The 15,108-nt window shown below is 44.6% G+C and overlaps 1 protein-coding gene across 7 annotated transcripts in view; it reads right to left on the bottom strand.

Annotated features, from left to right (window-relative positions):
- The window catches only part of LOC139056174 (rab GTPase-binding effector protein 1-like), a 60,371-nt gene extending 46,666 nt beyond the window's left edge, over positions 1-13,705 (bottom strand). For 3 of the 7 annotated variants that reach the window (XM_070534152.1, XM_070534156.1, XM_070534157.1), the window contains exons 1-4: positions 13,541-13,704; positions 8,984-9,094; positions 7,114-7,420; positions 255-375 (exon numbers count right to left, since the gene is read on the bottom strand). In XM_070534152.1, coding sequence (XP_070390253.1) covers positions 255-375; positions 7,114-7,420; positions 8,984-9,094; positions 13,541-13,589 — 588 coding nt within the window. In that variant the 5' untranslated portion in view covers positions 13,590-13,704. Of the gene's footprint in view, positions 1-254; positions 376-7,113; positions 7,421-8,983; positions 9,095-13,540 lie in introns of all 7 variants that reach the window. The other 4 variants (XM_070534151.1, XM_070534153.1, XM_070534154.1 and 1 more) reach the window with 2 other exon arrangements.
- Positions 13,706-15,108: the final 1,403 nt, after the last annotated feature.

Genomic DNA, 15,108 nt, shown 5'->3' with positions numbered 1-15,108 from the left:
TGGTGCCAAACTCAAATCTTGCACTACACTTTTAATCAGCGATGACAGCACCGCTAATCAATGTCATGTCCATAACACGAAGTGCATCATGAAATAGCTGCATGCTAATGGTGCCAACCAACAAGCTTCATCAGGCATGCTGCAGGACCCTTGTAAGAGATTTCATAGGCTGCCCTTACGTGCTCCCCTACCACCACCACTGCGCAAGATGCATAAAAGAGCAGGAGATCCCTCCCAGATGGGTGTCCGCTTACCTTACGCATGCTCTCCTCGAGGTTCTCGACGGAGCTGTCGCTGGAAGAGGAAAAGGGGTTAGGACTGAGATTGCCCACTTTCTGCTTTAGGGACTTCGTCACCACCGCCAGCACGCCTTCCCTTTTGTGGGGAGAAGAGGGAGAGCGAAAAGAGAAGAAGAGGGGGGGAAAGTATTGTCAGCAGGAGGACACAAAAGGTGAGGGAGAGAGCAAAAAAGGTTAACAGATGATTGTGAGATGGCGGGAAAGGGGAGCATGAAAAATGGGGAGCGTATGGTCAGGGAGCAGATTGAAATTGGGGGGGCAGGGGAAAGAAAAAGGGTGAGCCGATTGCCATGAGAGGATGAGGAGAGGGGAGCATATAGAAAAGGGAGAGTGGGGAAAGGGTAAGTGATAATGGGAGGATAGTGAGAGGAAAAGGAGAACCAGAGAGAGAGAAAGGTGAGCATGTGACCACAAAAGGATGAGAAAAGGGAGACACAGGGAGAAGAGGAGAGACGATGCAGGGGACATGACGAAAAGGACAGCGAATGGGAACAGGACGAGGAGAAGGAGAAGAGGAGAGAAAATACTGTCAGAAGCCGAGCTCCTCCTCCTCCTCTGTTCCACAAACTATGCACAGTGCACACACAAACAGGGCATAGAGGTTTCAAAGAGAAGCGCAGTGCAATTTTCACCCACTCACATGCAGTCTTCCAGTTATCTGTTTTAAGACATCATAGCAGATAGCACTGAAAATTCCTAGATTAGAGCATAAGATTTAGATCACATACATTAAGTACCCATATCATTCGCGTATAGTGTATTCAAAACTTCACTTACAATCTGCCATTCCTAACTAATGTATACAGTCGAAACCTGCGTTACTGAAATCCCCAGTCAACGTAATTCTCGCCGCAACAAAATATTTTTGAATCTCCAGTAAATGCCCATATAAGTCAATGCATTTAAATTCTGGCGAGAATGGAACTTTTTTTTACAGCAATCCCTCATTAAAAAAATTTTCTGGAACAACATTCCACAAATAATCTACTCACCTAGCACTAACCGTGTCCAAAAATTTCTCAAATGCAATCATTGTGCCCTTAAATTGCACAAATTACAGCCACAGCGCACTTGCGTGGCTGCCACCATTATTGTTTAAAAAGAAAAAGCAGTGGAGCTATTAGCAGAGCGGTTGCACCTCACAACAGGTAACAGCGATGATGATGATGGTGCTAGTGGTTTGCCAATCGCAACAGGTGACTGCGCAGTGTCCAGAGCAAAAATGCAATATTAGTATTTAAATCACAAAAATACAAAAAGAAGACATGAACTGGAGGAGACCTCGCAGTGGGCACATTTTATTATAATCCTGTGCACCATCACAGCATGTGCTAATGAGGAGCGGAATGCCTGCATGGCACGCTGTCTCATAATCGCTGAATAGCCAAATCGACATACACGTGCAGGTTTAGATAACCCCGATGACGTGTTATGCTTTTTGTATTGCTGCACATGGTCCTGTCTATGCTGTGTGGTTGCTGTGTTGTTTGGTGCTTGGTCGCATCAACTGTATATGTGGTGATGGGACCGACTGCTTTGCCAGCCTGCCGAGTGCTGCCTCCAGCCAAAAAGAGGAAATTTGACGCTACAGTATAAGGCTGCAATTATTGCCCGGGTTGAAAAGGGCGCAAAGAAAATGGAGACCGCCAAAGAATTTGGAACTGGGTGCAGCTCAATGTCTACCATTTTAAAGAAGCATCGTCTGCTGCTGAACCTCCAGCTTAGGCTTGGCACCAACATGGACATGTTCATGGCACTTGAGATGGTGGCCGCCGCACGAGTTGCGATGTGTTCAGCCATGATGGCAACTTGTTCTAAATATGCCGGCTTCATTGCCACTCAGCAGGCATCACGCGCTGATCGAGCGGCACTGGAAGGAGATTTGCCTGAAGCGCATTCGATGAGTGCTAACGGCGCAGTGCCGACGTCGCTGACCAACGCATGGGGTGAACTTTATGCTGTGCAAACGGTGTTCCAAATGGCCTCAGCGCCGACGAGTTCATTCACGCAGGTGAAGACGTTGTGCACAAAGAGATGACCGATGAGGTCATCATAGTAATGTGTGCAAAGCCGACACCGCCGCCGACCGCCAACAACCAAATCACGAGGAGAGAACGAACCCATGGGGTTTATTAAATGCCTTCGACGCAATTCATTCGTTTCTTTTTTTTTGGCGAGCACGACATTGACCTGGCAATGGACCACTTTTTGCAGTGTGAATTCAGAGCTGTCAAATTGCTGCAAGGCAAGGCTAGGAAAAGTAAGCTTACTGACTTTCTGCAATAAATTTTTTTTGCAAGCCGATTTCCTGTCTTCTCTGCTCGTTCTTACGCTGAAAAAATGCCCGCAAAAGCGAAATTTTTTGCTTTCCCCTGCAATTTCGTTATTGCGGTGTTCGACTGTACTGAATATATTGCACCCACTCCTTTTATTACTTGTATTTTATCCTTTTATTACAACTGTATAGAATATATTGCACCCACTATTTTATTACCTTAAATGCCCCTATGGTGCAGTTATGGCAATAAAATGAAATAAAGTGAAACCCCAAGCATGTATACCATATTTGACTACAATAGGCGAGAAGGAAGAGGATTAACAGAGGGGCCCACTTGCGGCAAGTTGCTTTTTCATCCACTTTCATTTTCGTTAATTTATCGTTTCTTTATTTAGTTTATTAAGCACAAGTAATTTCCCCTATGTTGTCCTTGGTGTCAGTGCTTGTTGGCTTCTTATGATATATCTGATTATAAGGTGGTCATGATTAAAAGTAAAGGTGCCGGTTGGGGACCAGAGAAAAATAACTTAAGTAGGCACATTAATATAGACAGTGTAGCTGACGGACAGCAGAGGTTGCCTGAAATAATGAATAATTAAAAGCTCTTAGAATAATCGATGTGAGTTACAGTTAAACCTCGGCATCACAAAGTCGGTAAAATCGGCAATTTGCTTCATTATATCAAAATTTAATTCTATTGAAACTTGACCTTTTACACAAATAAGTATAGCTGCCAATTAATTTTTCTTACAGGAAAAGGGGCCGCAGAATTTTCCCAATTATCAGGAAATTGAAGAAAGTAAACTTGGATGAGAAAGCAATTCATTTTGATGAATTCGGGAGTCGGCGACAAATGATACGGTTTCATGCCGCGTCGACGGTATCTTCACATTGGCAGTACGAATTAAGCAAAGCCAGCCACGCTTTCGCGTGCACTCCACCCTCGCGGCTGACAGCATCAGCCGGACTGGAACAACGCTATCGTGAAAAGTGCCGGCAGTGGGGAGCAAATGCTTCGTCTGCCTCTCACTCCAGCAGGTCACCTAAACTTGAGATTATGCAACCTCCAATGCTAAACGCGCGGTAGGACAGCTTGCATGGTGCCATGCCGCCTCAGCACACCCACTCTTTGCACATGCGACAGATTAGCTCTAAAGCAGGGTCCGCGGCAGCATATGCGCTCAGTTCCACTTACAGTCATGCTCAGTCACAGCCAAGACGTGCCCCCTCCCTCGCATGTGCTTGATCGCGTTACCACAACCTTGCTCTCCTCCAAAGCTTTCCCTTTGCTCGCGGAGGAAGGCGGCACTCATGAAGCCACTATGGGTGTGATCGTTGTTCGAAACACGAGTTCAGTTTGCATTTAGTTTCGCCTCACACAATAGGCCTGGGCCGCGCCGTGTCATCAGCAACGCCCGGTGCACTCTGAACGCGCATTTTGAACAACTATTTTAGAATGCGTCCCATCTTTCTTGTCTCACCCTTGTACACTTTCACTCGCACCTAAAGCACACGGTGTGCGGGGCGCGATAGGATCTTATCACACTTGCTTTATATGGAACATGATGAGACTCCACTTCGGCGGTCACTCTTTTCGCACGGCACATGATTTGAGAGGTGGGTTTGCAAGCAGCAATTTGTAATTTTTTTGCTTGTAGTCTGTCATTTGGTGTATTGCGAAGTCTAGTCATGTAGTAGTTTAATCTGCTATGCTATATTTTCAGTTATATTTTCCTTACAACAAGCCTTATACATGTGATAACGGCACACAAGTCCTTCAGGAGCTTTTTCTTTATTTTCCACAACTGTACCTTTCTTTGGAACCATTAATTTAGCAGAAATTATTTATTCAGCCGCTATATATACTGTATTCTTGGAAGGCTAACTTGCAGTCCCGCTCTGACGATGTCCAGTGGCTATTCGGGCAGTTCTTTTTAATCACAATAATATGTCTAAAACTGATGCTAATTGTCCACGATACTGAGCTGTCTTTTTTTTTTCACTAGTCAGTACAAGCGTGGTACCTAAGCATACCATAATGTGTGTTTCTGCGTTAAATATATACGTCTGCACCTGACTATTCGATATTCAATTCGATATTCGACACTTGCTACTTGTATTCGATTCGCATTCGAAAAAATTTTATATTCGCCCACGTCTAATAGAGTCAACAACCGATTTTCCGGATGTCCGATTTTTCAAACATGCCCGATAACTTGAACACCTTCGAGGCGCCACCAAGTACTCCATAAAGTCAGTGTACAAGAACATCTGAAATCTCAGACACAAAAGCCCTTCCTCAACTGACTGCTATGATGGCAGGTCTGAAACGGCATTATGGAAGCCAGCCTCGCCGCCATTTTGATTATCTCGCCGCCTCAAACAGGCACTTTCGCATGTAGATTAGCTGGCTACCGTAGCCATCACCACAGCAACGCTATGCATACATGCTTCAATGTTCTCGACCAAGTTTCTTGCTGGTTGGTGCTGTGTTATTTTGCCGTTGTCAGCAATGGCACTGACTCGACATTTGTAATCCTCATCAATAGCTTCGAAGCTCGGAAAGCATGCCGCATTGCATGATGCCAGTTCCTGAAAGTCAGCTTTGCCACAATACAGCAATGTTACTCGGTGAAGCATATGCTCAATATTGCGGTGAAGCATACAAAGAGTGCAAAGGGGGCAAATGACATCGGACACAGTATGTTTTCCTTAATAATACATGCATGTACCCGCCGTCTCCTGTCACAGTGCAAGCACCGATACACTTAACCCTTTAAGGCGCCTTGTACACAACTGTGTACATTGTACTTCTGGTGTTTTTTTCGCGTTTAGGGCGCGCAATTTTCTATTAGGTTGGCTTTAGCACATTCCCAAACTCTAAACTGACAACCATGTGCATTTTGGGCACCATCTGTCGCGTTTCGGTGAAGATGTTCATATCAAAACAAGAAATGGCGGACGCCGGAGCAGCAAAGAGCGGTGAGTCAAGTTCTTATTTTTTTTACAGCCGCTTTTTTTATTGTGGCAAGCGAAAAAAAATTAGACGCGCTTGTGCATCATATGAAGTACCGAGGAGCGATAATTTTATCCTTTCTGAGGAGATGACCGAACGCTAACGCTCGCACGCGCATGTGTACACGATTGTGTACAAAGCGCCGTGGTCGCTGCAGAAATGAAGAACGCTGAGAGTTGCTTTGATTTTCTTTCCAGGTTTTTTGGCCATTCGTCGTTCTTTCTACAATGCAAACAAGTATAAGAAAACCCAAAAGACAGCTGAAAGGCTTTTGGAGCTCATTGCTGATAAATGTTTCAGACGTTGGGGAAAGTGACGAAGAAGAAGCCACGTGCGAAGCGACCGACGCCTGCGTTGCAGCTGCGTTCACCAACCTCACAGAAGAGGAAGATGCTGCTGCAGGGGAAACGCAAGCTGAAGAAGTGGACACAGAGTGTTTTTTTCCTTTTGTGAACCTGGGTATCTGCAATTCTTGGCTGGACTACCACCGTGACAATCAAACGCTGCCTGGAGCTAAACTCCTATATTTGATGAATGTTGGCTTGCTTGCAAGCTGCCGAAGCATTAATTAAGTCGGTACTACCCGAGAAAAAGCGTGGAAGGCCTTCTCTTGCAGAGATCCAAGCACCACAACCAAAGATAGGGCAAAAAAGCAAGAATATCGCTTCCTTGCACCGACGCGCACTACGACTCCTTTGACCATTGGACCGAATCCCGCGACCAGAAGGTGCGAATTAGGTGCAAGCTCGAGAAGTGCACACGAGGCACCCGGATATTCTGCATGAAATGCGCCGTGCAACTGTGCCTGACGAAAGAGAGAAATTGCTTCCTCGCATTCCACAAGTCAATTTTGTGACCACCGAGGCGCTGTGTACACAATTGTGTACGATATTGCAAATAATAAAGTTTCATGATAACTTTCAAGAATTCGATGGTTTTGTGTTTCTTAGGTCCCAAAAAGAATGTTTATATATAAAAAGATTTTTTTCTATGCATAATTGCAAGTGGCGCCTGAAAGGGTTAATAAGTGTGCTGGCAAGCCTTCAGGGCTATTTTGAACGTGCCTGTGGCGATTTGAACCCTTGGGGGCAGTAAAAGGCATGCATTCATTTTTTTCACACAGCCCAATTTTTCATGCGTTTTCACAGCCCCTAATGAAACCGAAAAATCAAAGGTTGACTATAATAGCTAATTATGTAATTAGGCAAAGTACATAAAATAGTCTGACTTGCTCCACACAACGGCAAACACAACCTTGGTTCTGTCCAGCTACATGGCTACCGCATATTTTTTTTGTTTTTGCACAGATTATGTGGGGCATCCAGTATTTCAGCATTAGGCGTGATACCATCCCCCCAAAGTGTACTTGAATTAATGTGGTATTCAATATCAAGTTCTTCCCCTGAAAGTGAACAACCCTCTGTCCTCACGCTATGCACCAATGGTTGTCAACGTTCCCTTGAAAATGCGGCGCATGAAAGGAATCGCTTGAAAGAGGCCAGCAGCTGCTGTGAGCCTACCTGTCTTGGGCCTGCTGGGCCCTGAGCTCGTGCAGCTCCTGCTCGAGCCGCTCGGAGTGCTTCTTGTAGCGCGCCAGCTCCTTCTCGTAGCGTCCCGAGCTGCGCAGGGCCTCCTCGGTGTTTTCCTTGAGGATGTGCTGTAGCGAAGCCATCTCCTCTCTGTGGCGGCGCCGCTCGCCCTCGAGCTCATTTTCCTGCTCGCATTGGGCCACTAGCAGGAGCGACCGAGCCTCGTCCAGGTCCCTCTGAAGTGCGTGCAGCTTCTCTTCGAGGACCTCTCGCTGCTGCCGCTCCGCCTGAAGCTCCTCTGCAAATCAGACAGGGCAGTTCACTTCAGACGAAACTTCAGATAAAAATGGCATTTCATGGTGCATTTCCTTTCTTCCTTTTTGCGATTTGTCCCGTCATGAGTTATCAACCTTCATCTCTGTCTACTATGCAGTGGTGTGTATGTTGAAGGTTTTGCCGTTGAAAATCTTACAATGCTAACAAAGCTAGATTCGCTACACGCAAAAAGCCAGAACGAACTATTGAAGCAAACCAGCTATTCTGCAGGAATATCAAACTGGTACAGCATCTCGTGTGAAATCAAATCATGTTCCTCATTTTATTAATTGTCTCATTCACTCAATAGATGCTTATTAGAACAGATAGGTTTGTCAATATGCATTGCATTGCTCTCGTATAGCGTGATGTTTCCTGGTGTCCTTCTTATTTAACTGTTTTGTTGTTCTAATATTGTTTATGCATAGTCCCTGCCTCATCGTGTTCCCTATCTATTGTGTTTCAGATATTTTACAATTTCTATAAACAATTTACTACATGTTACAATTTAATTTATTTTTATTATAGTATTCGCAGTCTGACAGTTCTTACTTTTGGGACACCCTATCCTGCTATTTATTTTGCACTTGCTTAAATGTGTAACAATTAATCACATATATTTGGATGCAGTAATTACCCCCTTTCCCTTAGGACATAAAGGAACATGATCAACGATAACCAAACATGGGAAGCCTCAGCATGGAGCCAATGTTTCAAGATGTGCTCTCGTTGAAATGTTGCCTCTTGGCTGAAGCTTTCCTCGTTCAACCAATGTATATAATTTTATGTCTCCAGCTTCCTGCAGATTACTGTATTGTCGCATCTTTACCAAAGTGGCAACATGACAGACATTCCCAAGAGAGTGGTTCTATGCTTTGTGTAATACTCAACAGGCAATGCAGCACAAGAAACGCAAGTGGCGAAGGCACATAAATCTCACTGTGCGCGTTTAACAGTACAGTTATTGGTCTGCAACGCTTTCTACCAAATTACAGCTTCCCATATATTAGAGCTACAACTTGTGAGCATAAAGCCACTTCAAATCGTGTATTGTTTGTGCAACTTTGTACTTCCGGTGTTTGATATACTATGCTTCGGTCACAAGCGCCAGCAGTCACCTGCGGTCGCTGGTCGCAGAATTGTGTCGCTCAGCTTATCTGACGATAAATAAGTCCAGATCTACGACACCTACCATGTAATAATTACATCATGTATTGCAACATAAAAGTATGACTGACTGTTATTACTGTTATTCCAACACAGATATACAGATGCCTATGCCTTTCATATGTGATGTACTACTACTTTGTGAGTGCAGGCAGTGAAAGAAATCTCTCTAGCCTTCATACCGTCGCCTGCTATGAGCAGAATGCGAGTATAGGAAGTGGTTTATTCCCTAAAAACATGGAAATGGAAATGGCCGACCATGGTGACATGGCAGGCGGGTGTCTCGATTGTTGTCATCTGTCTTCTGTGTAAATATACAGCGCAGCACCTCAACCATAAGTTTCCAGCCAGCCCCAATGGAGGCCTCCAGGAGACATACCTTCTTTTTGCATGAAGAGTTCCTTGAACTTGGCCCTTTTCTGCCCAAACTCTGTCTCCATCGTTTCCTTCTCCTTGCGTAGCTGCAGCAACAAGGTCTCCTCTTCTGCATCTAGGAAGAAAAAAAGAAGTAGTGTCGGCAGCATGTTAGAATGGTTGAAGAATGCCTCATAAACTTTTGATTGGGTGCTTTATGTTGTCCGAGAGAATGTAATTCTTGACAAAAGGCCTGGGACCTGGCACTAAGCTTGTAACCACCATAATTCTTGGCCTCGACACTGTAAGACTTATGCGGCACTCTCTTAAAGCCATTTCCAGAAATTCTCTACAAAAATTTCACAACTAGATGACACCTTAAGTGGCGCAGACGACATGTCATTACCAAATGCAATAACACTGAAACAAAAAGAGTGTTAAAACCTCAGCGAAAATTGCAGGAAACAGAAAAATAATGCATTTATTCGAATATAGGTTGATATTTTTCTTAAATATTAACCAAATTGAGGTATTTAGTGACTAAAGAATGTCTACCTTTCTTCGTGAACAACGCTAGCAAAAGTACCAAACTAAGGGAGTTCCTCCATCACACTTGCCCACTGTAAAGCCAGTCTGGAGGTTATCCAGACTGTGTTTAGGAAATGCTGCATATCAAAAACACTTGACAGCACAAAAACAATCATTTAGGGTGCTGAGGACGCTTGCAAAGCATCCAACAAGGAGGTCTTCTAAAATTAAATTTACATGCCAAAACTACTTTCTGATTATGAGGCACGCCGTAGTGGAGGACTCTGGAAATTTCGTCCACCTGGGGTTCTTTAACGTGCACCTAAATCTAGGTACACAGGTGTTTTCGCATTTCGCCCCCATCGAAAAAGGAGGACTTCTCTGGCGCTTTGGACGAGGATGCTGCTTGTGGCATCAACTAGCCAGATTTAATAGCCCAGCTTAAGGTAGATAAAGGTGTCATGTTCAAAGCCTTTTGTTTTTCTTGGTAAATACAGCTCGACCTATATTCAAATGACAATTTTCTATTTCTCGGTGAATTCTATATACATGGGTCGACCCATATTCGTGTTCAACCTATTTTCAAGTATTTAAGTAAGACCAAAGTAATAAAATTAACAAGAGTGCTTTATTCCCACACCCCTTTCAAAGTTTTTTGTTTTTCTTTACAAGATTCAAAACCAGACAAAGTATGGGAAAATATACGAGTACATAGTAAAGGACAGGTGCTACTTTCAGAACTGACAACTCAGAGAGAAAGTGTGTTGTTCTGTGAACCATGGTGAAATTGGGGTCCCAGAACGCGCGCCTTAATACCTGCCAGCAAAGCCACACATTAGCTTAGCTGCCACATGCTTCTTGGTCGTGCAAGACATGCAGCTCTTTCAGCAAACACACATACAAAAAAGAAAGAAAGATGCCACAGAAATTTGTTTGGGAACTCCCCTTCTCTGATTTTCTAAAGATGGTCACGTTTGTACAAAACAGTACTGCAGATGTTCCTGTCATTTCATTTGTACACACAGCTACAAAAAAATTTCTTTCAAACGGCATAAAAATGTGCTTATAGGCTCCCTCTCGCATTTTTCTTAAATCTTGTTTTAAGCTGATCATCAACTGTACCCAATGTCTTTCCGAGTCCATCTTGTATTCATCCTGCAAAATCAGAGAGTGGTGTTGTTTAATAACTATAGATAAACAGGAAAGAATAATGAGGTGTAACTAATGATTATTGTAGCCTACTGTTTATGTATGTAAATGTCCTTGCTGGTACACCATTTCACTGCCTTGACACTCCATAAGTGACACGGCATGATGCAGCCACATTAATTTAGCATATGTTGTGCGAGGCGCTGCTGCAAGAAGTGTATTAACAGGCTGCCCATCAACCCCTTTTGTCGAAGTTTGACACCTGCTAGTCATGGGTTCTGTTACATAAAGCATAAGGATGAACTATCTGTGACCCCATACTGACAGAGCTGTCAGTAAAAAATGAGTAATGAATTTCTTTTATCCATTCAGTGCTGCTTGTATATTTCGATGATATAAAAGCAGTATGAAAGCTGGTGTAATAAATCTGGTAATTAAAGGACCTACAAAGTAGTGATGTTCTTGACACGTATATATGGTGTGGCTCGTCAGGCACTGTATAAAATAAAAATGCTTTACAAGTCTTTCATATGCCTTTATGGCACAGTGACACGAACTCTGTAAAGCAAGACCATCTCTACCTTCAACAGAAATGGGTGGGTAGGCTGAGCATTATGAGACACTCTGATGCACTTAATAAACATCGACAGATCAGGATGGCAAGGCACGCATACTGCTAGTTTAATGTTCTCTCTGCTCTTGAAGCGCCAGACAAAAACAGCTGTTGCGCCTCTCAAGTGGATTGCTTCATGGCCTTTTCACAATGACATTTTCATTCGTGGCCAGCTTACAATGAAACTAAAGCAACATGACAAAGGCTACTACAGCAGTGTAATGCTACATGCAAGCAAGAACCAACTGCCTCAGCATAAAGCTTTCAGCTCATCCTTTTAACAGAGACATCAAACTATTAGACGCATTCACTTTGGTGAACAGTTCATAACTATAGTCTTTACAACGTCACAATGAGCCAAGCAGCTAAACATTCGTATTCCACGACTTCTGTTGCAATTACAGCTTGACAACAGTGAAAAAAAAAGGAGCACTACGGCGATGAGCACTTCTTATTACAACTAGCACTCCCACAAATGCAGAAGACAACAAGGTTATGGGTAATATACATGGTAGTAGAAAGAACTGTCAATATTTTGATGGCAGAGTTAGTAGGATGATGGACAAAAAGAATGCTTGCATTGGACAGTTAGCACTCCAACTGGTATTGTTTAATGCTACTGTAAGCACATTAAAAACGATTGTGCCTTGTTTGGGTAGAAGCATGCATGTCCTGTCCCAGCTTGCGATTTAGATGCACTTGTTGCTTGTTTATATTACCAATTCACAACTTGGCGTGCAGTGCCAGAAGACTTATTAAACCAACATTAATAAGCTTGGCATTGTAATGTATCATCTGCTTTAGCAGTACGAATATTTAAATATTAATAAGCAGTAGAACCATGTTTGTAGGGGATTATGTGCCACTTTATATAAGAGGTAGAATCAAGTAATGGCTGCAGACCTAAAGCAACTTGTAGCATTAAATATTTACCTGAATCTGCTATTTACAACACAACATAAATACTAAAAGAAAAATGTTTCCACAGGCCCCTCGTCAACCAGACCTCAAAACAGACCCTGCAGTTCAGTACATGTGCTGGAAAGGGCTACCCTTGTTGCTGCAGCTTTTAGTTGCAAAGGAAAAGGACTACCTACTTTAAATGGCGAACACATCCTACTGGATTAGCAAACTTTTATGGCTGCAGTAAGGCACTGCTGAGTTACTAATTACAATTGTCACTCACAATCGCACATATACAATTTATTTAGGTCTATGTCACGCTTGTGCATCTTTTGACTTGTTTTTATAGCCTTCTATTAATTGTCCTGAAGCATGCAATTGAAGCTGTGAAAATTCCCACGTAGGTGTGTTTCCTCACAAGGCCTACAAGCAACCTGCATGATCGATTACTACTACAACGTGAACGGAAGCGCAAGTACAGCAGCATGCCTATCGTCGGAATGTACTCGAAGTCAAATATCGCGTGTCTCTCTATAAAGTGCCAGTGCGTACGGTACGCAGAGACTTTAAGCAATAATATTAAACTATAGGTGAAGACGTAGTGGAAAATATTATTTCTTATTGCCGCTTGCGAACGAATGTTCTTGAAGAAAAACGTGGCTGTCTTCACCACTGTTAGTGAGCGCGTCGCCAAATTAAGCGACGATGTGAAAAAGAAAACACTGCAACGCAGAAATCGACCAGTTGTCGGCTCGCTACATGTGCACGTAGTTGTCGAAAGTCCGTCTGGAATGCAACTGCTCGCTGCTGTCGCGACGCTGCCACATGACGAACAACCAAAACAAAGTTTTCGTACAAGAAAGCGAAAGAAGAAAGTCAACGACAAAGCGAAACCTCACCGAGGTGCGAGACGTCTCCGCAACAGGCGTGACCGCCACAGCGAGCAGTCCGACGTTACAACGTTTATTTTTTGCACGGCTGCCTAACAGCACAAAAAGAGAGGCAGGAACTGAAGACGCAGCGCGCCAACGCCCACAACGTGCCCCGGTTTTCTTTGCCAGTGAAAAGGTATTTCGTTGGTGTCGTGTCAATCAGCTGCTGATGACTCTCATCGCCCTAATGTATCGTTGTGAACTTCACGAGTCGAGAGGACCACGGCACGTCTGCTGGCACCGTCGGCGGAGTTGACAAGAGATCGCGCAGCCTCGGTCACGCAGATTTCATGACTGGAAGAAGACCCATGAACATCCCGACACTGCGGGATATTTGGGTTCGCCTCAGGTTTGGAGGGAGGCGAATCATATGCACAGTCGTGAGCGGTCAACAAAATGCGGTTTAAGCCTAAGGCTGTCGATAAAACAACCTTTCGGTACGCGACAGAGAACTTACTTTCTGTGTCTCCGTTCTCAGATTGATGATCCATGTCTTTGCCGTCCATGGTGATGCAAGTTGCGCCACAGAGATGCAATTACTTCACAGTAGAAAATTTCGGAACTTCATTTTCGGGTTGCACACTCCGCATAGCGGAAGTTCTCTATGGGTGACAGAAGAAAAAAACGCAAACGATCTCACTGCCATCTGGACTGCCGCAGTTTGCTCGTTCGGTTCCGGTCTCATGAAATTAATTATTGATTTATCGTGATAATGCAGGAGGCTATGGCTAGGCAAACACCTTGCAAATTAACCGGCTGCATTTAGTATGCGTTTTCTTTCCAATACGCGCGCTACCTCAACTGTGCTTATACGGGACAAAAAAAAAATCGGTGCAATTAATTTCGGTTTCGTATTCTACGACGCGCTACGGCGCGCGAAGTGCGCTGTGCTACAGCTTCACGCAGTTTTTGAAAAAGTAAGTTACCCAACTCTGGGCGACCCAGCAGGACTGCGAGGAGGCGAAGAGGCAACACCTCGACGTCCCCACGTGGGAGGCCTAGGCCCAGCCACCATCTCTTGCTGGTTTCAATAAAGTTTATCAGTCAGTCATGATGTGTCGACTCGAAAACGGCGTGTGAATAGGTAAAAAATAATAATAATAAACAAGTAGCTTTCGCGATGAGCAATCTCATTGAAAACTTTGTGTGAGTGAGTGAGTGAGTGAATAAACTTTTATTGGGTCCAGCAAACGGCAAAAGAAAAATGCACAGCCGGCTAATCCCACGACGGGACCGACAGGTCTTGCCTGCCGGCCCCATTGCTGGCGCGCTGGACGGCCAGGATTTCGTCTCCAAAGACGGGACTTCGCAGGTACGCGTCCCACTCTTCCTTGGTGAACTTCGAGTCCAACGACCCGCACTCCCTGCACAGCATGTGAGACAACGTAGCAGCCTCAACACAGGCCGCGCAAGAACAATTCGAGTAAATGTCAGGATATATGCTGTCAAGGGATGCTGGATTTGTGTAGGAACTAGTTTGCAGGAGTTTGAGCGTGACCGCCTGCAGCCTGCTTAGCTGAAATGAGGCGGCGGGAAAACCTTTAAGTAAGTAAAAGAATTCAGTAATTTCGTTGTGCTTGATAGGAGCGTCCCTGTGTCCGGAGGGAGAGCCACCCGATCCAAGGGCAACGCGGTCGGTAAAATTAAGCCACGCGCACCCTCGTGGGCAGACTCGTTGAGGTTCAAAGGAACCCCCACGATCGCCCCGATTTTAAAGTTGAATGACCTGCTACCTAAATTCAGAATTTCAACTACTTGCCGGGCTACCAGGCCTTCTTGGAATGCCCTGATGGCCACTTTGGTATCGCTGTACACCCTGTCTCTCCGACCGTCTTGCATGGCGAGTGCAATATGGCCACTTGCTCGGCCACCTCGGGGTCCGTCGTCCGGACCGAGGCACAGTTGATGACTTTGCCCATGCAGCGTGTCCACGGACGAAAACCGCAAAAGCCTTGTCGTCTCGGTATACGTGGCGGCGTTCACGAAACTCGCTTCGATCTTGTCCTTGTAGATTAATCCGTGGCT

This window comes from Dermacentor albipictus, chromosome 2 (assembly GCF_038994185.2).
Source record: "Dermacentor albipictus isolate Rhodes 1998 colony chromosome 2, USDA_Dalb.pri_finalv2, whole genome shotgun sequence".
In the NCBI taxonomy this organism is placed as follows: domain Eukaryota; kingdom Metazoa; phylum Arthropoda; class Arachnida; order Ixodida; family Ixodidae; genus Dermacentor; species Dermacentor albipictus.
This window is presented reverse-complemented; position numbering and strand designations above follow the sequence as displayed.